Source organism: Balaenoptera musculus, chromosome 9 (genome assembly GCF_009873245.2).
Source record: "Balaenoptera musculus isolate JJ_BM4_2016_0621 chromosome 9, mBalMus1.pri.v3, whole genome shotgun sequence".
NCBI lineage: Eukaryota > Metazoa > Chordata > Mammalia > Artiodactyla > Balaenopteridae > Balaenoptera > Balaenoptera musculus.
In genome coordinates this window covers 6,773,789-6,798,480 of record NC_045793.1, presented here as the reverse complement: position 1 = coordinate 6,798,480, position 24,692 = coordinate 6,773,789, and the positions used below count along the sequence as shown (strand labels likewise).

At 42.1% G+C, this 24,692-nt stretch overlaps 1 protein-coding gene across 2 annotated transcripts; it reads right to left on the bottom strand.

The window, feature by feature from the left end:
* Nucleotides 1–9,146: 9,146 nt before the first annotated feature.
* On the bottom strand, nucleotides 9,147–16,076 carry LOC118900418 (GTPase IMAP family member 5-like). 2 transcript variants are annotated; one of them, XM_036862768.1, is made up of 4 exons: nucleotides 15,884–16,076; nucleotides 13,723–14,013; nucleotides 11,882–11,930; nucleotides 9,147–10,409 (listed from the first exon to the last, which is right to left on the bottom strand). In XM_036862768.1, exons 2-4 carry the CDS (start codon nucleotides 13,765–13,767, stop codon nucleotides 9,523–9,525), a joined length of 981 nt encoding a protein of 326 aa, XP_036718663.1. In that variant the 5' UTR covers nucleotides 13,768–14,013; nucleotides 15,884–16,076; the 3' UTR covers nucleotides 9,147–9,522. The 2 variants fall into 2 exon arrangements, with proteins under 2 accessions (XP_036718663.1, XP_036718662.1); XM_036862767.1 differs by lacking the exon at nucleotides 15,884–16,076 and having other exon boundaries at nucleotides 13,723–14,833.
* Nucleotides 16,077–24,692: the final 8,616 nt, after the last annotated feature.

Sequence of the window (24,692 nt, the reverse complement as noted above, 5' to 3'; positions counted from 1 at the left end):
CAGGCAGATTCTCAACCACTGCGCCACCAGCGAAGCCCCAGCATATGTTTTACATTCAAGTTCTTTTGTGTTTAAAAAAATAAAATTAAAAATGTAAATATAAAAAATATGACTGTAAAGAAGATTGGGGACTCTTTTTAAAATTTAATTTTTGAATAGAAAAATACTTTCAAATGATTCAAAATTCAAAAAGCGTGAAATTCTACTTCTGGATATTTATCCAAAAGAATTTTCTTTCAGGTTTATTGAGATGTTATTGACATACAACATTGCATTACTTTAAGGGGTACAGCATGAGAGTTTGATACATGTATATATTGCAAAATGACTACCCCAATAAGGTTGGTAACACCTCCATCACCTCACATAATTACCTTTTTTTCTGATGGTGAGAACATTTAAGATATACTCTCTTAGCAACTTGCAAGTATATAATACAGTATTGTTAACTATAGTTACCATGCTGAACATTAGATCCTCAAAATCTATTCATCTTATAACTGAAAGGTTATATCTTTTGACCAACATCTCCCCATTTCTCCCACTCCCCTGGGCCTTGGCAACTACCATTCTGTTCTCTGTTTCTATGACTTCGGCTTTTTTAGATTCCACATATAAGTCATATCACAAGTATTTGTCTTTCTCTGTCTGGCTTTTTTCCCTTAGCATCATGCCCTTAAGTTCCATCCATGTTGTGATAAATGGCAGGGTTACCTTTTTTTTTAATGGCTGAATAATATTCCATTGTAAGTTTTTACCACATCTTATTTCATCCATCAGTAGATACTTAGGTTTTTTCCATATCTTGGCTATTATGAATAATGCTGCAATGAATATAGGGGTGCAGATATCTCTTTGAGATCCTGATTTCATTTCCTTGGGATATTTACCCAGAAGTGGGGTTGCTGGATCACATGATAGCTCTATTTTTAATTTCTTGGGGACCCTCCATAGTGTTTTCCATAGTGGCTGCACCAATTTACATTCCCACCAACAGCACGCAAGGTTTGCCTTCTCTCTACATTCTCGCCAACACAATTTCTCTCTTGTCTTTTTGATAATAGCCCACTGTAACAGGTGTGAAGAGATATTATATACTATATATATGTATATGCAATGGAATGTTGTTCAGTGATTAAAAAAAAGAAGGAAATCTTGTTAAAATGCTACAATATATGATGACCAATGAAGACATTATACTAAATGAAAAAAGCCAGTCACAGAAGTACAAATACTATGTGATTCCACTTATATCTAAAGTAGTCAAGTTCTTAGAAACAATAAGTATAATAGTATTTGCCAGGGGCTAGGGGAAGGAGGAAATGGGGAGTTGCTGTTCAATGGGTACAGAGTTACAGCCATGCAAGATAAAAAAGTTCTAGAGGTCTGTACAACATTGTTCTCATAGTTAACAATATCATACTATACCCTGAAAGATCTGTTAAGAGGGTGTATGTCATGTTATGTGTTTTTTACCATAATAAAAAATTATGGTAAAGCATATATTAAGAGATTTTGGTTCTACCTTGTCCACCTGATTCTCCCACAGTTCTCTAAAATTAATCACTTTATTTCTTGAGTATACTTACACTGTTTCCTTCTGCAAATATAAGCATATCTGAGTATATATTCTTAATTTATTCTCCTTTTTAAACGTAAAAAGTAGTGTACTATTTTTACAGCTCCACATCTTGTTCTTTTCATGTAACAATATGTCATGGAGATTTTCCCATATCAGTATCTAGAGTGCTTGCTTATTCATTTTATACAGCTGCATAGTAGTCTTTTGTGTAGTTATGCAGGGGGTTATTTTTTCACATGTCTCAGCTGATGGCCCTTTGGGGATTGTTCCAACCTTTGCTATTTGAAATAACATTGCATTCTTTGCTAAATTTCCCTACACATGTGTTATGCCATTTTGTATTTTCACTAATGAAGTATGAAGGCACCTGTTTGTCTCATACTTTCGAGTTTTGAAAACCAAATAGGAGAGAAATCACATCTAAGAATTGTTTGATATGCCCTTCTTTCCATGTGAGTGGCATTAAGCCTATTTTCATATGTTTAATATATTTGTTTTTCTGTTGATTCTCCTTATATTGTTTTGTCCATTTTTACAATGGGTTGTTGGTTTTTTATTTTTCAATTTCCTAGGAACTCTACATGTTAGAGAGACTAGACATTTGCCTATTAGATGAGTTACAAATACTATTTTCTAGCTTGTCATTCAAATTTTACTTTAAAAAATGTTTTTTTAACGTTTTAAATTTATTTATTTATTTTTAGCTGTGTTGGGTCTTCGTTGCTGCACATAGGCTTTCTCTAGTTGCGGCGAGCGGGGGCTACTCTTCGTTGCGGTGCGCGGGCTTCTCATTGCGGTGGCTTCTCTTGTTGCAGAGCACGGGCTCTAGGTGTGTGGGCTTCAGTAGTTGCAGCACATGGCCTCAGTAGTTGCCATATGTGGGCCCTAGAGCTCAGGCTCAGTAGTTGTGGCGCACAGGCTTAGTTGCTCCACGGCATGTGGGATCTTCCCGGACCAGGGATTGAACCTGTGTCCCCTGCATTGGAAGGTGGATTCTTAACCACTGCGCCACCAGGGAAGTCCCTCAAATTTTACTTTGGTAATGTAGATATGTATCACTATTATATAGGCAAATTAATCAATAAATTTATCTGTGTGTTCTGGCTTTTGAGTCACCATTAGAAAGACCTTCCACATGTACAGATTACATGTAGTGGAATACTTTTCTGTTTCCTTCTAGGACTTTAAAATTTTCCTTTTTGCTAACATTAAATCATTTATTCATTTGTAATATATACTGGTGTTTATCAAGCATTTATCTTGTCTTTCCTGCATAAACTATACTTCAGGTTACTAAATACATGAAGAAGGAAAGACTATCCTAATAGAAATATTCTAGCTACTTAATGAAAAAGAAATTTTAGAATAGGATATCACCATTTTTAATACCTATTAAAATAATGGATCTACACAATGATCACCAATGAGTGCTAACATAAAAAGAGGGAAAACCAGACGTTGAGTACCCCCTATGGAAATATAGACTATCATCTCTGAATAACATTGTAAAAAAAATTGAACTTTATTCTGATCTGTCTGATCAAACCAACCACAACTAACTTCCAGTTTACAAAAATGGTGAGGCAGAGGAACACGTTAAATGACATTATAACGATGTAAGCAGCAAAATTCAGAATGTGGGGAAATCAATAGTACAAATGTCTAGTGTCTTCAATTAATACTTTGCATAAAGAAGAAATGAGGGGGCTTCCCTGGTGGCGCAGTGGTTGAGAATGTGCCTGCCAATGCAGGGGACACGGGTTCGAGCCCTGGTCTGGGAAGATCCCACATGCCGCGGAGCAACTGGGCCCGTGAGCCACAATTACTGAGCCTGCGCGTCTGGAGCCTGTGCTCCGCAACAAGAGAGGCCGCGATGGTGAGAGGCCCGCGCACCGCGATGAGGAGTGGTCCCCACTTGCTGCAACTAGAGAAAGCCCTCGCACAGAAACGAAGACTCAACACAGTCATAAATAAATAAATAAATAAATAAAAAAGAACGTGAATTTCTTTAAAAAAAAAAAAAAAAAAAAAGAAGAAATGAGGGAGGAGTCTTCTGGTTTTGGCTATGATGGAGTAACTAGTATTATTATTTACCTTTTTCCATTAACAAGCAGAAAACTAGAGAAAAATATGCAGGCAGACCTCATTGTATTGTGCTTTGCAGATATTGTGGTTTTTACAAATTGAAGATTTGTGGCCACTCTGCATGGAGCAAGTCTATCAGTGCCACTTTTCCAATAGTGTTTGCTCATTTTATGTCACATTTTGGTAATTCTCACAGTATTCATAACTTTTTTCAATATTATTATATTTGTTATGGTGTTGATGGGAGCAATCCAGAAACAGTCTACAATAGGAATAGAAAAGAGTTTTATCTGAGCCAAACTGAGAACTATAGCCTGGGAGACACAGATCCAAAAGCATTTGAATTGTGTTCTGCTACTACAAAATGGGGGGCTTATAAAGGCAAAAATCATAAAATTACATAATTGTTTGTCAAGAATTATAATTGGAGCTGGCAAGAAGTAAAGGTGCTTGTTAAGCAAGGTTTGGTTGGGGTCCAAAATGGTTTCACAGTTACCAGGGGGACCTTGAAGCCATAAAGATGCAGCTGGCAGTGGCTAGCAGATATATTTTGAGAACAGCTGGTGGTATCCTTGAGTTTGATACATTTCAGCAGATTCAAGTTCTCAGTGACGCCAGAGTGTGTCTGAAACCACATCCACAATGGCCACCCGGCTCCATTTTGAATGCCTCAACCACAGTTATTCCATTTTTATTTTTATTTTTGTTTATTTATTTGTTGGCTGCACTGTGTGGCTTGTGAAATCTTAGTTCTCCGACCAGGGATCAAACCCATGCCCCCTGCAGTGGAAGCGCAGAGCCCTAACCACTGGACCTCCACTGTGATTTTTAAATGCATTCTTTTCTTTAATGGTTAAAGCAGATGTACAATGTACATTTAATACGCCACAAAACAGGCTGTTCTAGCGAGCATAAAGTTCAAGTTAAATCACGTATAAGCCAGAATGACTTCCCCATGTCCCCTTCCATCACGGTGATCTGTGATCAGTTGTCTTTGAGGTTACTGTTATAATTGCTTAGGGGTGCCACAAACCGCACCCATATAGGACAGTGAACTTAATTGATAAATGTGTGTGTTCTGACTGCTCCTCCAACCAGCCATTCCCCTGTCTCTTTCTCTCTTTGGGTCTCCCTACACCCAGGAAATAAAAATATTGAAATGAATAACCCTACAGTGGCCTCTAAGTGTTCAAGTGAAAGGAAGGGTGCACACGTCTCTCACTTTAAATCAAAAGCTAAAAATAATTAAGCCTAGTGAGGAAGGCATGTCAAAAGCCAAGGTAGGAGGGGCGGAGTCAAGATGGCAGTGTGGGAGATGCAGAGTTTGCATCTCTCCACAACTAGGGTGCCTGCTGGTCGCTGGTGGGGGACACTGACGCCCAAGGAGATGGGAAGAACCCCCAAGGGTACCAGTAGGACATGGGGGGACTGAGTGGGGAGGAGAAGTGGAGGCCAGACAGGACCAGTGCCCTTGAGGGGTGGCTGAGAGGGCGGAGGGGTTCCCACGCCTGGAGGGACCCTCAGGGGCTCGGATCAGTGGGGAGTGGGCCCAGCGTTTCCCCTGCCCAATTGGCCCGGGAAGTCCGCCCAGCTCTCGGGCCAGGTCCTATGCCCTCAGAGGTCCCCTCTGGGCTGGGTTGGTCCTGGAGGCATAGGAGGGAGGCTGGGAGAGAATAAAAGAGGCAGGCGGGAGGGGTCCTCCAGGACTGGAGGAGCGGGAAAGGAGCAGAGGGCATTTGCCCCAGCCACTTGGGCACAGGGAGCCTGCTGGGCTACCAGGTGGGGTCCCCTGCCCTCTGAGACCAGAGGCTGGAGGCATGCCTGGGTCCCTTCTGTTCTGTTGAGCCTAAGCCCCACCCCCTTCACCCCTCGCCCCACCCTTTCCCCCGGCCCCCCCCCGCCTTTACCAACCCTGTGGGTCTTAAGCATAGGACCCACCCACCACCCAAACCTCACCCCTGCTTAGGCCCTGCCCTCCACAGCCAAGGCCTTTTCCACCTTTTTTTTTTCTTTTCATCCTCCTCTTTTTTACTATTGTGTTTCTGTTTTACCTTCTGGTTGTTGTTTCATCTATATTTTTATTTTTATATTTTTTCTAATATAGCTGTTAATTTCCTAGTCTAATTTTATTTTTTACTTTGTTATTGTTCTCTTTTTTTTTTTTACTGCCCCACGCGCCTTGCAGGATCTTGGTTCACGAGCTGGCGGTCAGGCCAAAGCTCCTGCGGTGGGAGCTCTGAGTCCGAACCACTAGACTAACAGAGAACCTCAGACCCCAGGGAATATTCATCAGAGTGAGGTCTCCCAGAGGTCCTTACCTCAGCACCAAGACCCAGCTCTACACAACAGCCTACAAACTGCAGTGTTGGAAGCCTCAGGCCAAACAACCAGTAAGACAGGAACACAATCCCACTCATATAAAAAAGAAAAAAAAATAAGACAGCAAAAAAAAGATGTCACAGATGAAGAAGCAAGGTAAAAACCTACAAGACCAAATAAATGAAGAGGAAATAGACAATCTACCTGAAAAAGAACTCAGAGTAACGATAGTAAAGATGATCCAGAATCTCGGAAATAGAATGGAGGCACAGATTGAGAAAATACAGGAAATGTTTAACAAAGATCTAGAAGAACTAAAGAACAAACTAACAGAGATGAACAACACAATAACTGAAATGAATAACAGAATAATGGAGGCAGAAGAACGAATAAGTGAGCTGGAAGACAAAATGGTGGAAATAACTGCTGAGGAGCAGAATAAAGAAAAAAGAATAAAAAGAATTGAACACAATCTCAGAGACCTCTGGGACAACACTAAATGCACCAACATTTGAATTATAGGGGTCCCAGAAGAAGAAGAGAAAAAGAAAGGGTCTGAGAAAATATTTGAAGAGATTATAGTAGAAAACTTCCCTAACATGGGAAAGGAAATAGTCACGAAGTTCAGGAGGTACAGAGAGTCCCATACAGGGTAAACCCTAGGAGAAACACATCAAAACACATATTAATCAAACTAACAAAAATTAAATTCAAAGAAAAAATATTAAAAGCAGCAAGGGAAAAACAACAACAGAAAAACATACAAAGGAATCCCCATAAGATTATCAGCTGATTTTTCAGCAGAAACTCTGCAGGCCAGAGGGAGTGGCAGGATATACTTAAAGTGATGAAAGAGAAGAACCTACAACCAAGATTACTCTACTCAGCAAGGATCTCATTCAGATTCAATGGAGAAATCAAAAGCTTTTCAGACAAGCAAAAGCTAAGAGAATTCAGCACCACCAAACCAGCTCTACAACAAATGCTAAAGGAACTTCTCTAGGCAGGAAACACAAGAGAAGAAAAAGACCCACAAAAACAAACCCAGAACAATTAAGAAAATGGTAATAGGAACATACATATTGATAATAACCTTGAATGTAAATGGATTAAATGTCCCAACCAAAAGACACAGACTGGCTGAATGGATACAAAAACAAGACCCATATATATGCTGTCTACAAGAGACCCACTTCAGACCTAAGGACACATACAGACTGAAAGTGAAGGGATGGAAAAAGATATTCCATGCAAATGGAAATCAAAAGAAAGCTGGAGTAGCAATATTTGTATCAGATAAAAAAGACTTTAAAATAAAGACTGTTACAAGAGATAAGGAAGGACACTACATAATGATCAAGGGATCAATCCAAGAAGAAGATATAACAATTATAAATGTTTATGCACCCAACATAGGAATACCTCAATACATAAGGCAAATGCTAACAACCATGAAAGGGGAAATCGACAGTAACATAATAATAGCAGGGGACATTAACACCCCACTTACACCAATGGACAGATCATCCAAAATGAAAATAAATAAGGAAACACAAGCTTTAAATGACACAATAGACCGGATAGATTTAATTGATATTTATAGAACATTCCACCCAAAAGTGGCAGAATACACTTTCTCCTCAAGTGTATGCGGAACATTCTCCAGTATAGATCACATCTTGGGTCACAAATCAAGCCTCGGAAAATTTAAGGAAATTGAAATCGTATGAAGCATCTTTTCTGACCACAACGTTATGAGATTGGAAATCAATTACAGGAAAAAAACTGTAAAAGCCACACAAACATGGAGGCTAAACAGCGCACTACTAAATAAGCAAGAGATCACTGAAGAAATCAAAAAAGAAATAAAAAAATACATAGAAACAAATGACAACACAATGACCCAAAACCTATGGGATGCAGCAAAAGCAGTTCTAAGCAGTTTGAGATTTCATCCATTCTGTAGCCCATGGATCAAGGAGTAATTTTGACTTTCAAGTATTATTATTTAGGAAATACATTTCATAAAGCTATAGCTGCCATAGATAGTGATCCCTTTGATGGATCTGGGCAAAGTTAATTGAAAAACTTCTGGAAAGGACTCACCATTCTAGATGCCCTTCAGACTATTCATGATTCATAGGAAGAGGTCAAAATATCAACATTAACAGGAGTTTGGAAGAAGCTGATTCCAAACCTTATGGGCGACTATGAGGGGCTCAACCCTTTAGTGGAAGAAGTAACTGCAGATGTGGTGGAAACAGCAAGAGAACTAGAATTAGAAGTGGAGACTGAAGATGCGATTGAATTGCTGTAACCTCATGATAAAACTTTAACAGATGAGGAGTTGCTTCTTAGGAATGAGCAAAGACAGCGGTTTCTTGAGATGGAATCTACTGGTGAAGGTGCTGTGAACACTGTTGAAGTGACAACAAAGGATTTAGAATATTACATAAATTTAATTGATAAAGCCACAGCAGAGTTTGAGAGCACTGATTCCAATTCTTCTTTCTACCCATTCGTAGAAAGAAGTTCTACGGTGGGTAAAATGCTATCAGATGGCATCATGTGCTACAGAGAAATCATTTGTGAAAGGAAGAGTCAATTGATGTGGCAAACTCCACTGCTGTCTTATCTTAAGGAATTGTCACAGCTGCCCCACAACAGCAGCTACCACCTTGATCAGTCAGCAGCCATCAACATGGAGGAAGGCCCTCCACCAGCAAAAAGATTATGCCTCACTGAAGGCTCAGATGATGGCTAGCAGTAAAGTAATTTTAGATTCAGGTATATACATTGTTTTTTGGACAAAATGCTATTGCAGGGCTTCCCTGGTGGCGCAGTGGTTGAGAATCTGCCTGCTAATGCAGGGGACACGGGTTCGAGCCCTGGTCTGGGAAGATCCCACATGCCACGGAGCGGCTGGGCCCGTGAGCCACAACTACTGAGCCTGCGCGTCTGGAGCCTGTGCCCCGCAACGGGAGGGGCCACGATAGTGAAAGGCCCGCGCACCGCGATGAAGAGCGGTTCCCACACCGCGACGAAGAGTGGCCCCCACTTGCCGCAACTAGAGAAAGCCCTCGCACGAACCGAAGACCCAGCACAGCCAAAAATAATAAATAAATAAATAAAAATACAAGTAAAAAAAAAAAAAATGCTATTGCACACTAAATAGACTACAGTGTAGCATAAACATAACTTTTATGTGCACAGGGAAACCAAGAACTTGGTGTGATACTTTTGATAGTCACTCTGTCGTGGTGGTCTGGAACCAAACCTGCGATGTTTCCGAGGTATGCCTGTGTAAAAGAACTGTTTCCAGACATCAGGCAACAGGCTGCTCTAGACTGATCTACGGATGGGTCAGGTGGATGGAAAATAAAAAGCAACTGAAGAAAATGGATGGTGTGTCTGATGCAAGGAAGGGACATTGAAAGTGAAATTATGTAAAAAGCAAATAAAGTTCCTTATCAATATAGGTAAAGATGCTGACTCTGAAAAAATGGAAGCTGATGGCAGGTATCCTCTGAAAAAGCTCAGCATTCGTGAGTACTACACAAGCTAATTAAAATGGCAAGAAAAATCAAAAAACATATAACAAGAACAGCAAATATTCTGATGTGAGAAGTGATCCAGTTTTTGACTCCGAGGAGCGCCTTGAAGGCACAGTTTCTCTGGGCCTCTTGCAGGTCTTGCTTTTGCTTTGCAACATGCGACCGCACCTTGGCCAGGTAGCGCACGTGACCTTCTCCGTGGGGGTCGCCCCCGCCCTGCTGGAGCCGCTGTGCATCAAAGAAGAGGTCGTTGCTGAGGTAGGCGCCCTGGTGCTCCCTCTCCAGCCCCTCGACCACGGCCATCAGCCTGGCCAGCTGCTCCCCCTGCTCGTCGCCAGAGGCCCGGTTGTTGAAGGCGCAGTACCTCTGCCCGCACTCCCGGACCAGGCCCCTCAGCCTCAGGTTGTCTGTGTTGGCTACGTAGTCATGCAAGGATCCGTCCGCTAGGTCCTCCTTGTGGGTGAACAGGATGACCATGTGTCTCAGGGCTCTCGCCCCGAAGACCTCCTTCACCCTGGTCACGGCCACCACATCCTGCTCTGTGAAGCGGCCCAGCTGGGTCACCAGCAGCAGCACGTGAGGCCCCGGGGCCGAGAGCAGGTAGCAGTCCCCGATGTTCTCGTACACCTCCTGGTCCTGGGCCCTCGCCTCAAAGATGGGGGGCGTGTCCACCACCAGGATGCTCCTCCCGTTCCACGTGCCCGTGGCCCCCTGGCACTTCCTGGTCACCGACTGGGCCCCCAGCCTGGACTCAAACACTGGCTGGCCGAGGATGCTATTCCCGGTGGCGCTTTTCCCGCCGCCTGTTTTGCCCGCCAGGACGATCCGCAGTGAGGACGAGGCTGCAGACCGCGTGTGTTCTGTTCCGCCTAATAAAAAAAAAAAGAGTTTTCCGTGTTTTACTAAGTCAGTGATTTAAAAAAATTTTTATTTTATCTTGGAGTTTAGTTGATTAACAATGTGTTAGCTTCAGGTGTTCAGCAAAATGATTACGTTATACATATACATGTATCTATTCTTTTCCAAATTCTTTTCTCATTTAGGTCATTTCAGAATATTGAGCAGAGTTCCCTGTGCTATACAGTAGGTCCTTGTAGGTAAAGTTAGTGATTCTTAAGATTTTTAGGTCACGGACCTTTCATGGTATCTCATGAAAGCTATGGACCTCTCTCCCTGCCAAATAGTTATATTTAAATACATACAAATGTTTGCATACAAGTTTAGGAAACTCTTGAATGGCAGGAAGCCCACACTGGGAGCCCGAACTTGCACCCATAGCCAAGAGTAAGAACTGCTACACTATGACGGATGCTCCGAGGACTTCATGAGGACCAGGGAAAACACAGCTTTTCAGAAAGAAAAGTGGTCCCTGTGCTTTTCCAGGGATGGTGCTTAGGCCAGTTTCATGCTAAATAAATGTGAGATTAGACAGAGGGGGAGGATGAGAAGTCACAAATGAGAAACTATTATCACCTCTTCTCCACCCACCAATTCCCAGGCACACAGACTGCTAATCACATTCATCTGAACCTTGGGGGTAAAGGAAGTCTCAGATATCAGAGCTCCAGTGACCTCCCACTGAGGACCAGCTGAAGGTCCCTGAGTGTCTGCTTTTTGGGTGGGGAGTCGGAAGTGAGCCTACAGAAGGCTTGTCGTTAAAGTCAAGGACGGAGTCTGATACATGACCCTGGATCGGTGGCTGAAGAAGAGATGATAAGACCATTAGAAATACATGTGTTGGAAAGATCACCGATTTGGCTGATAGAATTATGGGAAATTATAACAAAACTGGTGTTGTCGAGGGTGACGCTGCATCAAGAGCTAAAATCTTCAAGGGATGAAGAGAGTGAGAATCCAAGGATTTCTGGAGTTCTTATGAGCGCAAATGAATTAAGTTCATTTTAGTCTCCTAAAATCTGTTATTGTTATTCCTTTTACTCTGTGTTGGTTCTTCCTTTTCTTAAGTATTCTGGATTTTCTTTTTTGTTTTGCAAACATGATTACTAAATCTCTATGGGGAAGTTTTCCTCTTTTCAGTTGAGTGCAGGCAGGGAAGGATATCATTTTCACAATTCGTTTCCAAGTCCCCTGACTTCTGACTTGAAGTTTCATTTCCTCATTTCCCATACATCACGGCACAGGGGAGAGCTTCACACTCGGGTGTGTGTGGGTGTGATGATGGTAGGGAAGATAAAGAACATGATAGCTGCCTTTTTCTTCTGCAGTTGAAAATAACTGGGTTTCTTTTCTGTCACTGTGTTTGAGGTGAGGGAGAGGAGGAGAGAAAACAGTGACTCTTCCCTGATGCCTAGAGCTCTTGAGAATTTGGAGGCTTTCTTACCTTCAGCCATAGTCCCGTATCTGCTCCTCTGAAGCCCTTTCATTCTCTTCTGGAATAAAAAAAGGAAAGGAATAAAAAGCAAGTGTCCATATGGGACTTGGTAAGGCCTAAGAACACCTCCAATTCAGACAGCCGAGAATAATTATCCTTAGATGAGCCGTTTCCATTGCTAATTTTCTAACTTATATTTTACTTTCCAATATCCATTTATAACCTTAAGCAACCCAGGTGATGCTAGGTTATATTAACTCAATGAACTCTTGCTTTTTCCTCATCCTATAGGAAAGCATGAAATGTTTGAAAACAAATCAGTTGATTATCTCCCCTCTACTTGAAAAGGCATGAAATAAAGAAAGTCTTCTCTTATTGAATGAGAAGCAGGATTTTAAAAATTGTTTTATTGTTACTATTATTATTGGAATCAAAGTAAGCAAACTTGCTAGACTAGAGAATAAAAATTGCCTTGCTGTAAATGACATTGGTTTGTTTGAAGTACTGGCCATTTCCAGTCCCAGAAACTCTTTGTATCAGATGGATATCCCAGTAGCAAAGAGCAAAGTACAATGTACCTTCCAATGGGAGTGTGGAATTGGGGGATCCACGGCTCCTTTGAGGATGGACATGAGAGGACGAAGGGAAAGAGGGCGGAGCACGGCCACCATCCTCCCTCCCCTCTGAGCAGCTGGTGGAGAGAAGCTGGTGCCATGACTGAGGGACAGAGTCAACATTCAGGACAAATTCAAGATAAATTCATTTCCTGCTCAGTTTTAAACCAAGTGTCTTTCCTTGTGGGTCTCCCAATAACCACTTAAAAAAAATTCCGGTAGATATAACCAGAAACTGGCAAAACTATGGGGATAAATGTTTCATTCAGATGAGGCATAATACTGTGTCATTCTTCTTGGTGCTAGAAAAGGTAAGCATGCATTAGAAAAGGCAAGCATGCAATATGCCACTATAATTAAGATGATCTCTGAGACTGTATTTTATTTATTCAGTTTTAAAGATTATGCAGTTATGAAACAAACATTTTAAGGGGAGAAATACACAGAGTAATGAAACAAATGCCCACTATTTGCAATGAACAGATCTAAGTATTTTGGCATTTTTACTGCTGCTGTTCGGTTTGATTGAAAAAGTTAAAACATTACGCATATAGTTCCATTTATTTATTTTTTGACTCCCCCCAACCCATCTCATTCTCCCTCTTCCCTTCAGAGGCAACCAATATTCTGAGATACAAATGTATGTACAGGTAATATATAGTACTTTTTGGTATTTTTATCTTTTATGTCAGTGACATTATTTATGTAGCACTTTATCCAACTCTTTATTAACAAACATTTGGTGTGCCAAAATACGTGCTTGCTACTACAAACAATGCTGCAGAAGAATCCCCCCACACGTCTCCTTGTGCACGTGGACGATTCCTCTGGGATATATAGTTTCCACCTGACAAGATACTGCCAAATATGACTCCAAGAAGCTTGTGCTGAGTCATACTGGCAGCAGCCATGGGTGAGAAACCCCCAAATCTTCACTTACGCTTGGTGATATTAGATTTTTAATTTCTGGTCACCCTGATGGGCATATATTAGGATGTCTTAATTTGTTTAAAGGTGCATTTTATTGATTAACATTGAATTCAAAACGGTTTTCATAGTTTATTTGCTATTCAGGTTGATTCTGTTCTTTCTACCTTTTTCACATTTTTCTATTCACTCAGTAGGGAAGAATAGAAATGGCTGTCACTAGGGAAACCATCCCTTGTCACATTATCAGAATTTATTAAGGCAACTTCGTTCCTTCCTTTCCTTTTCCTTCTGCACCACTTTCCTTACCTTAAGCCCAGAGAAGAGCATTTTCCTCACCACATTCTCCCACATGCTGTCCTTGCCTCTGGTAAATAATACTCCAGCTTTTGCTAAAACTGCTCAAATTCTCTGACATCTTTTCTACTTCAGATGACAGTTTCTATATATTGGAATCAATATATCGATGTGGTAAAGATGATGACGACAGTGGTGACAATGTTGATGATGAACTTCACCATGGTAATAATCCTCTGTGCAGCCATTTGTAATTTTCAAGTTTCTTTCATGTCCATTCTTTTAATTGTTCTCCTAAATTCCCTATGATGTGATCAAGATAGGTATTAAAATTTCTATTAAAATATTAGGAAACCGAGCCTCAACTGACCTGCCCACGATCACACAACTGCCATGGAGCTAAGACCAAAAAATGGCTCATTTTGCCTGTGTATTCTCCTAGATTTATCAGGGTGGAAAAGTGATTATAAAGCCAATGAACCTCTTGGAACACCACATACCATGCTGCCATCCACGGTCAGGACATAAACTGAGGCAGACAGGCTGGAAGCTTACCCTAAAATTAACAAAGAGAACTGTATTGCAAAATCTTGAGTGCACATTTTCAAAAAAAAAAAGATTATTCAAAGATAAAATTGCAGGGGGCAGAAGTTGCTCGGAATGGAAGTATTTCAGTTTAAAGCAATCTGGTGTTTTCCCATGACTTGATGATCAGTGTGACCCAAACGGAGCTCTGTGGCTGTCATAAAAGCCAATCAAAGTTCAGGTTACATTAGCAGAGGCGCGCACGGTCCTCCTGAACCGTCTTCCGAGTGGGTCAGGCTGCCGGGGGAGACACGTCCCACCGAGGAGTAGATTGTTTTGGACAGATATTAACAAATAACAAAGTGTGCAGAGGCTAGTCAGAAAGGATATTGATGGAGATGCTAAAATGAGTCCTAGAATATTAAAAGGACAGAATCAAGCCTAGGAAAAGATCGGGAAACATCCTAAACCGGAAGGAATGAGACACGTGTCAATCACATAGTAGACAGAAGTGGGAGAATCAGGAGTGGAGGCAGATTTCTTCTCCACAAGGAAAACCCTTCTAATCTTCCCCCAGGCGGGATCAGGAATCATGAGAGAGTCGCGGGCAGTATGCGAGCAGAGATTGTAAGAGTATCTGGCAGGAACAGCAGGAGGATCTAGCTTAGGTAGGAGGTTGGACAAATGAGCCTAATGTACCTCCTGATTTTTACATTATACGAACCTGATTTTATCTTGACGGTACCTTACTTTATCAAACCCTTGGAAAGCAGGCTCTCTCACGCTGTTTTAGGAAAGATAAAAATATTTTCTGTCTGCCATATTCATATTCTCCTTCGCCCATCTGCACCCTCTCTCTGTTTCCTGGTATCACTTGTTTCAGAGTTTAGCATTGTGATTTCATCACGCGGCTCTCACAGCAGGTTTAGCAGACAAAGGGTTGGTTCCTGTACACACTGGAATCTGTCTGCCATAGGGTCGAGTTTGACATCGTGTCGTAGGAAAAGTGTGGGGTATTTGGGGGCGAATGGGCTGGTTTTCAGAAGACCAATAGAACAATTTCACTGAGAGGTTTCGTTTGGAGCACGTGGCTCAGTGAGGGTGGGAACATAATGATCCCGTACTTGTCCTGTGGAGCCCTAGGAATAGATTCCCGGTACCCAGGCCTCTCGGGGGCATGGTGCTTGTCAGGGATTGGGGGGTGGCTGGTACGGGGGAAGTTAAGAGCTAAAACTGAGACGTACGCCCCTCCTAGTTGGGGCACCTGGTGAGTTTCAGTTTTCTCATCTGTCAAATGGGATGAGAGTCTTAGTGAAGCTTTATGAAACCCCGTGAAGCTTATGAAAGTCAGAAGAGCTAAGCAGTAGGCAACTAGCCGGAAAAGACCTCCGCGCTGTGGAAAGCGATGGGCCGTGAACGCGGGGTGAGCGGTTCCCGAAGCCGCTTCCCTCCCACTAGGAATCCGCGGTTGCCCATAACGCTCACCGTCGGCGCTCCGTTTCACTGATGGGAGAGCCCAGAAGTCTGGTAACCGGTGTCAGATCCCACGAGAAATCAGTAGCCCTAACTCAACCGCGGGCTCCAGGACCCCCCCCTCCACCCCGGGTCTCCACCCAGGACGCTGGGACCCCCGCCGGGTTCCCCTTACCAGGCGCGGCGCTGCGGCCTGGGTGCCGGCGGGTCGGCGCGAGCGCGCGGCCGAAGGTTCCAGGGCACGGCTGCAGGGCAAGAAGGAAAATGGGGCTAACGGAGTGCGCCCCCTGTCCCCGCAGCTGGGGACACCCCCTCCGGATGGGGCGAACCTGCTGCCGCGGAAACCGGAGAGCAGCGAGTTCGGAGCGTGGTGCCCCCCTAATGGGATGCTTCCTGTCGGAGCCCGCGAGCGCCCCGCCCCCTGCCGCTTCCTCTTTAAGACGTGTGGAAAGAAGTGATGTTTGGAGCGTGAAAGAGAAGAACAGGGGCCCCAATCCCCCCTGTTTCCCCGTTGCTAAAGGCCCCTGTTGCCTCCGCGGGCGGGCGGTGCTCTCCGGCCACCATTCCCGGAAGATCAACGTTTCATCTCTCTTGTTGAGTCCCAGTACCTCTCACTCTAACGCAGACCCCGCTGATCTGAGTCTCCCTGTGAAAGCACCTACAAAGAGACCTACTGAGAAAATTAGTTATTTTCTTTGGCGCAAGAAAGAATCACTGGCTTTTCAGGAAGGAGGACTTCTCTACCTTCGTGAAAAGCTGGAGCCCAGATGTGGAACAGGTTAGAATGGAGCTTTCCTCCTTTCCAGAAACTCCCCAGGGCTGGGAGTCAGAGAGTGACTACCCTTGTCTTTTGTTTCTTGGGGTTGGGTGTCTCTTCTTGGGTGTGTGTGTGTGATTTTTGAGGAGTGGTAAGCAGTTCTCTTCAGCGTATCCATGAGCTATTTCACTAGCATGTGGAAGAATAGATCTTAGGTGTTTTCAGATGTAGTAAATCAGGGGATATACACGATTTAACACAATTTCCAAAGTAAAAAGGAGTGCCTAAAATTAGTGGTATAAAGAGTGAAAGGAAATATAAAATAAACAAGAATTGGGGCAAGAATGAGATTGAATGTAAGGTATAAAAATAATTAAGACACCAAATAATAATTAAAACAAAACACTACATCATTTTGGAAGACAACTACTTAAAAAAAAAAAGAGGTAAAAGACAAATTTAGAAAAAATCTCAAAATATTTTATTGCTGGAATAAACAAGCGCAAATCCAGTTGTATCAGAAAAGGCAAACATTGCCACTATCAGATGAAGGCTCCCAGAGCACCAAAAAAAAAAAAAGACCTAACACCATACACAAAAATAAACTCAAAATGGATCACAGGCCTAAATGTAAGGCTGGACACTATAAAACTCTTAGAGGAAAACACAGTCAGAACACTCTTTGGCATAAATCGCAGCAAGATATTTTTTGACCCACCTCTTAGAGTAATGAAAATAAAAACAAAAATAAACAAATGGGGCCTAATTAAACTTAAAAGCTTTTGCCCAGCAAAGGAACCCATAAACAAAACGAAAAGACAACTCTCAGAATGGGAGAAAATATTTGCAAACGAAGCCACCGACAAGGGATTAATCTGCAAAATACACAAACAGCTCCTGCAGCTCAGTACCAAAAAAACAAACAACCCAATCAAAAAATGGGTGGAAGACCTAAGTGGACATTTCTCCAAAGAAGACATACAGATGGCTAATAAACACATGAAAAGATGCTCAACGTCACTAATTATTAGAGAAATGCAAATCAAAACTACAATGAGGTATCACCTCACACTGGTCTGAGTGGCCATCATCAAAAAATCTACAAACAATAAATGCTGGAGAGGGTGTGGAGAAAAGGGAACCCTCTTGCACTGTTGGTGGGAATATAAATTGATACAGCCACTATGGAGAACGGTATGAAGGTTCCGCAAAAAACTAAAAATAGAACTACCATATGACCGAAGAATCCCACTACTGGGCATGTACCCAGAGAAAACCATAATTCAAAAAGATAAAATGCATGCACCCCAATATTCATTGCAGCACTATTTACAATAGCTAGGACATGGAAGCAACCTAAATGTCCATAGACAGAGGAATATGGGTAAAGAAGATGTGGTACATATATACAATGTAATATTACTCAGCCATAAAAAGGAACAAAATAGTGCCATTTGCAGAGATGTGGATAGACTGTCATACAGAGTGAAGTAAGTCAGAAAGAGAAAAAAGCAAATATCGTATAATATCGCTTATATGTGGAATCTAGACAAATGGTACAGATGAACTTATTTGCAAAGCAGAAATAGAGACACAGGTGTAGAGACCAAACATATGGATACCAAGGGGGGACGGGGGTGGGTGGGATGAACTGGGAGATTGGGATTGACATATATACACTACTATGTATAAAATAGATAACTAATAAGAACCTACTGCATAACACAGGGAACTCTACTCAATGTTCTGTGGTGACCTTTTTGAAGTAAAATACCCACTCAAACATTATTTAATACAATTAAACATTCTGTGGTCAAGTTTGCCTGATCACACAAGCGCCTGAGCACGAGAGCACAGTCTCTCCTCCGTCTACTCCAGCCTCATTTCCACCTAATCCCCTCCCCAGTCAGCCCCTCCACAGACAGCAGATTTCAGGGCCTTTGCCAACCCACCTCGTGCGTTCATTCCTAGGACCATTCATCCCACCACACATTTCTGCCTGAGTCCTGTCCTGTGCTTCAACGTCCATTTCAAATTCTACCTCTTCGTGTCGCCCACCTGGTTCCTACAGGTAACTGTGTTCACCCCCTACTGGCACCAACAACGAAGCAAAAGCAAAGGGAGAGGTTGGCTGAATAACCTGTCTCTGGCCAAAGGACTCAGATGGCAGGTTTGCCTAGAACTCAAACCAAAGCTGTCGGTGTTTCTGTAGTAACTCTTCTGCCGCTGCCCCCTGTTACACCCCGCCCAGAGCTTTCTGTAAAGTTTACCCCAGGGGTAAATCACATAATGTGATTAGTTATTTTGTGTCTAGAAATCAACAAACTCCTATAATTGACACCAGAGCAGAAATGAAGAAAGAGCCGCAAGGTTCAGAGCCAAGAAGAAAAATTTAGCTAAAGCAAGATGTCCTCGTCAAAGCTGGAAATGAGGAAGTGAGTTACAGGGAATCCACAGAACTCTCGAGTAGGTGACTGGACTTTACATATAGTTTGAAAAGGGGGTTAAAATCATTTAAAATAATTTTCAGGAAGGAGGTGAGCTCCCACTGCAATCTGGGACGACAAATTGTTCTTAGTTATTGAACTACGTAAAACATGTAGAATCCTGTATTCGGAACACTCTGAAAATTCAAAGTTCATGTAGTTCAGTGCCTCTCAGACTTGCTGATTTTCAGAATTACTTGAGTGTTCTTTAAAAATGTCCATTCTGGGGGGACCATGCTCAGAAATTCCGATTTATGAACCTGATGTATCTGATGTAATCAGTCCACAAATCAGAGTTTGGAAACGAGCTATTTATTCAGACCCCTTCACTGTACAGATGATGAAATTGAGGTGTCCCTGCAGCTGGCGTGGGAGAGACCTGAATTAGGGAGCAGACATGTAAGGGGTCATGCAGGGAGAGGGGTTGAAGACCTAGTTCTGGACCTCTTAAATTTCTTGAGCGTCCCCTCCTGTGGACAGAGGGAGAATCTGGGGGGTGAATTCTGATGGTATCCTGACTCACCACATTGTAACTTGCTCTGAAGTTAGACTGCTTTGGGGGCCACAGAAATATCTTCTACCTGTGCTGAAAATGCCGTTTGGGCAATGTTGAATGCCTTTTAAAATGTATTTTATTCCTAGATGTGGTTCCAGCACACACTTCTCTTACTGTATGGAGGGAGTGTGGAAGGAGACAGGAATGTGTGTCCTCCAGACTGGAGAAGAGGCTCGTAAACCTTCTTTTGAACTTCCTCTACTGGAAACTTGTGACATCTTTACAGATCTGGACGCCCCATCTTAATGGCTCCGGCTCTTACTTACCCGCATGGTGCCTGCTGGAACCCAGGTGCTCAGACAGTAAATGCTCTCAGAGCCATGTTCCTTCTGCTTGGTCGCAGCTCCTGTCCCCTGCCGGGGCTCGCCTTTCCTGGTGACAGACTCTGACAGGTGATCTGAGAAAGCCCTGATCTCTGCTTTCCCTTCGGTTGTGAGTGCGGCAGGCTGTTTTCTCCCAGTGTGCACAGAGGAAGTCTCAGGCCTTTGAGACTCAGAGCTCTGGAAAGCGCAGAGGGAGGGTTAGGTGGTGGTGACGACTTAAAGAGACAGGAACATTCATTGTGGGCTTAAAGCATTTCCCTTACAAAACCTCCCTCCTGTTGTGACTCAAAGCATTTCCCTTACAAAACCTCCCTCCTGTTGTGACTCAAGTGGTGTGTGTCTCCAGCAGGGCCCCTCGATACCAAATATCTTGTCATACCTGAGGAAGGGAAGGGTGTTGTAGGACGCCGAGGCCTGACTCTCCTTCTAGAACTGTTTAGTGATCTAATCTTCAATGACTTTTTACCCTGTAGCATTTTTTCCCCATATCAAATAAGTCCAGAGAGCCTCCTGCCCCAGAACAAAGAACATGGTAGCTTTTCTCAACAGCTGTCCATTGACTGGACACCCATGTGGCCAGTGCTCCTCTGGGGTCCATTCTGTCAGAAAAATCCAGAAGCAGAGTTTTATCTGAGAAAGGAAGTCTCAGCTACTGAAGGACTTGAAGCTAGCCGGTATGTTGAGGATGGATACCTTTACACAATTCCTAAATTAGCCTTATGAGGAGGCTTAGTCTGGTCATCTGTGTTGGTATCAGCAATTCTAGTTATTCTGTCTTCTCTCAAGAGGGCCGTGAGAGTGAGGTCAGCAGAAGAGCCAATGGTGTGGTGAACAGGCTACAAAAGGACTGGCCCTAGGACTGGTCAGGTCACCAACCTAACTCAAACTTTCTGGAGTTGACTGTCCCTGTGTGTGGGAAGGAGGGCTGTCCTGAGCCCTATTCTATGGACTGGGGCCTGCTTTTTCATCTCTTTCTTTCCAGCCCATTTCTTCAGGTAGGAAAGAGACCCAACTTCCACTATTTTCCATTCTTTATTTCAGGTACAGAATCTCTCGAATGACTGACACTCCCATTGTTTCCATTCAGCATCATTGAAGCCAGGAGTCTCTCATTCTCCCACTAGATCAGCAGGGCCAGGACTAGTGTGAGGCAAGTTTGGTGTCCAGGGCACAAAGTTGAAGGAGGCACTCACTGCCAAGGTCTCTCAAGTGCCAGCCCTACAGGTGAAGGGCCCTGGGAGTGAGTACTTCCTTAGGACTGAGGTGCACATGGCTCCTCACTGGCTGCACCCTAGTCCAGGCCACATAGACCAGTCTTGACGAAGTCTTTGACACCCAACATGTACCTTTCATGAAGATGCTTTCAGTGCCTCTTTGACATCTCCTTGCCATTCAGTGTTCTCATGCACGCATGTGGTGTCTTCCTTCAACCAGTTGTGACTCTCTGACTGAGGATTTACCTGGTTACGAGAGGATGCTTGGCTAGTGCACGGAGCAGCCTGAAGTCATCAGAGAGCTAAGGTCCCTAGGAGCAGACCTCAATCTGTGACAGTGAGAAGTTAGTGGATAAATACCCCAGTTTCCTTGCTTACTAAATTGTGCACTGCCCACCAAGTGGGATAACACTGAGGTATATTCTGGACCAACAGCTGTGGTCCCCGGCAGGACGGAGACGCAATTGTCTGTGGTGGGAACCCCCTCACCATTGTCTACAGTGGTAACATGCTCATGAACACAACCTGGGGCGGCTCCTTTCCCTTCCCTGTCTCACATTCCCACAGCCCTACTAGTGCTTTCTGGGATCGCCTTCCTACTCCAAAGTAACTGTCTGTCTCCATTTTCCTCTGCATTCTGATTAGCTTTTGGTTATTTGCCATTGTCTCTGGGCTTGGTCCCCTGGTATTCTCCGACTTGCCATCGGTTGTGGAAACCTATCCAAGGCCAAGGCCCTGAGACTACTGGGTCTCAGAACCATCCAGGGCTCCTGCTTCCTCTCCTCTCTATTTCCATTCTTCCTTCTTCTCCTTTCAGACTTGCACGTTTATCATTTTCTTCTCTATCCTTATAAATCCAGTAAAAATGACACAGAAGAAAAACATCCTTCCTGAACAGACCTTCAGAACAGAATAATAAGAAGTTCAAATTTTCTGGGATCATTCTTCATCCCTGATGTCTCCCTGCCTTTTCTAGATATGGCAAGAGCTCAACTATCAGCATCCCCAGGGCTAGAAAGGAATAAGAACTATCCAAATAGCATCTCAGGAGAGGAGATTATAGGGAAATATATCTTCAATCAAATATTGACTATCAGAAAGACATTGGCCCCACTATGCACCAGCATTTAGAAGGACTATTTTAGTGTCATGTAGATCCTACTTTCTTTTTGTGGAAGAGAGAGAGGTTGTGGCCACCAAGGTTTACTTGTTAGAAGTACCAGTGAAGTAGGTGTCATCCAGGATTCAGTTTCATAGGACAAGCACCAGGGCAAGCTTCCTAGTTTGATAGCATAACATAAAAGGAGATGGAAGTTTATAAGCCAAATCAGAAGTAAAACGTTGTGTGTTTCATATTCGAATGTTATGTACAGTGGGACACTGGAGTCCAAGATAGAAAATAAAAGTTCCAAGTGAGAGAGATGCTAATGTTAACACAAACTGAGACTTGTGCAAGAACTTAGGATGAGTTTCAGTTAATAAAAGACCAGGAGAAAGGACTGGGAGGGGGTATATTTGAAGCAATACCAGCGTGCCAGAAAACAAATGAATGGGCAAAAAACACTCAGAGAAAATGTGTAGGATATGAAGAAAAAAGGACTGAGAATAGAACACCAGAGACCTTATAGTTCTGGAACCATTAAGAAGAAAACAGTACAAATGTTTGAAAAGTGGAATGCTAGCTGAAAAGTGTGTTGTTATTAAAGACAAGCTACAGAAAATATGAAAAAGAAAAAGAATCCATTAAAATGTGGGATTTTTTGCTTCTGGTTAAGTTGGAGAAAGATTCAAAAGCCCTCAGCTTCCACACTGACAACAAGAATTGGACAGAATGAAAATATAGTTCTCTATGTCAAAGGATGGTGGAAGCAAGGAAGCACCGAGGAACTGAATTCTAGATATAAAAGAGCCCTTTATAGGTGAGGAGAGAGCTGGGGAGCCTTCTATACCTGGGGTAAGTACTTGGTGTGGATATAAACATTTGGAGGTATTGGCTTGTCACAGACAGATTTTGCAGATTGGAGGAGAAGTCAGATGCTCATTTGACAACAATGTGGGTTATCTAAATAGGTTGGAATCTGTATGATCCTAAAGGCAATGCTAAATTGTCTATCTGGAAAACTCCTCCTGTTCTCATCACAATATTTTTTCCTAAGAAAGCAGCAATGGGGAAGGGTTAAGAAAATAATGAGAAATTATTCTATCCCATTAGGCCCTGCTAGTGAGGTAAAGCCATTTCAAATTAGAGCCTTACACCTTTCTCAGTTCAAATGTTGATTAGATAAAATGTTGCTTACATAAGAGATTGTTATGTGTAGTATGAATCTGAAGTGAACTTAATTGATTTAATGGTGGCTCATTCTCATTTCAACTCAAGCACTGGAGCCAATGATGTGATCAGTGTAATCACTAGACAGATAAATGAACTTGCACTATCCATAAAATAAACCAAACCTGGGGAAACATAAGCTTTAGACTTCAGTTTTATTGTCTGCAATATAAATTTATGTGACATATGAAGAGTCAGGAAAATACAGCTCATAATCAAAAGATTAAACATTAGAAGCAGAACCACCGATGACTCATTCATTGGAACTTAGGACTTTAAAATAGCTATCATAAAAGTGTTAAAGAAGTTATAGAAAAATAAATATAATGGGTTAAGAGTTGAAGAATTTCATGAGAGACATATAAAATCAAAAGCATTAATTCTGGAAATAGAACATAAAATATTTGGAAAACAAAACATTTATTGGCTGGACCTCATAACATATTGAACATTGAAGAAAGGACCTATGAACTTGAAGACAGGCCATGAGAATTTATTGAGACTAAAGCATAAAAGGAAAATATAAAAAATAAACAAACACAGCACTAGTGATCACTGGGATAGTATCAAACAGTCTAATGTAATTAGAATCCAAGAAGGAGAAGAAAAGACTGAACTGGTAGGAAAAAATATTTGAATATATAATGACCAAAATTTTTAAATTTTGATGAAAAACTTCAACCCATAAATCCAAAAATTTTAACTTTATGTGGGAAATACAAAGAAAACCAAAATCCAGGCACTTTACAGTCAAACTGCTAAAAACAAAAACCAAAAAAAGAAAGAAAGAGAGAGAGAGAATAATTTAAAATTAACCAGGGGAGGAAAAAAAGACACATTACACACAGGGAAACAATATAAGAATAATAATTTCCTATCAGAAATAATGCAAACCAGAAAACATTGGAATATCAATATATTTAAAATGCTGAAGGAAAATGAAAGATCAGCCCAGCAAAACTACCCTCCAAATATGAAGATTGAAAAAAGATATTTTAAGATAGAAAAGCAAAAAGAATTTGTCCCACAATTCTTCAGGCTGAAGGAGAAAGATACCAGATAGAAACTTGGATCAACAGGAGAGAATAAAGTTTTCTGGAAAATTTAAATATGTGGGAAATATGAAAAGACTGCTATTTTGATTATTGCTTAGTTTCTTTTTTTTATTTTTTTATTTTTTTAATTTGTTTTTTATTCTAAAATTCAGTGTACAGTCCCAGTTATAAGCTGGGATATCAAAATCGAAGTGAAAATAAACTTGTGCTCGTGACTTCATTTTGCCTTGCAAGACAAAGTTCTTTTCTTTTTACTTTCATCTA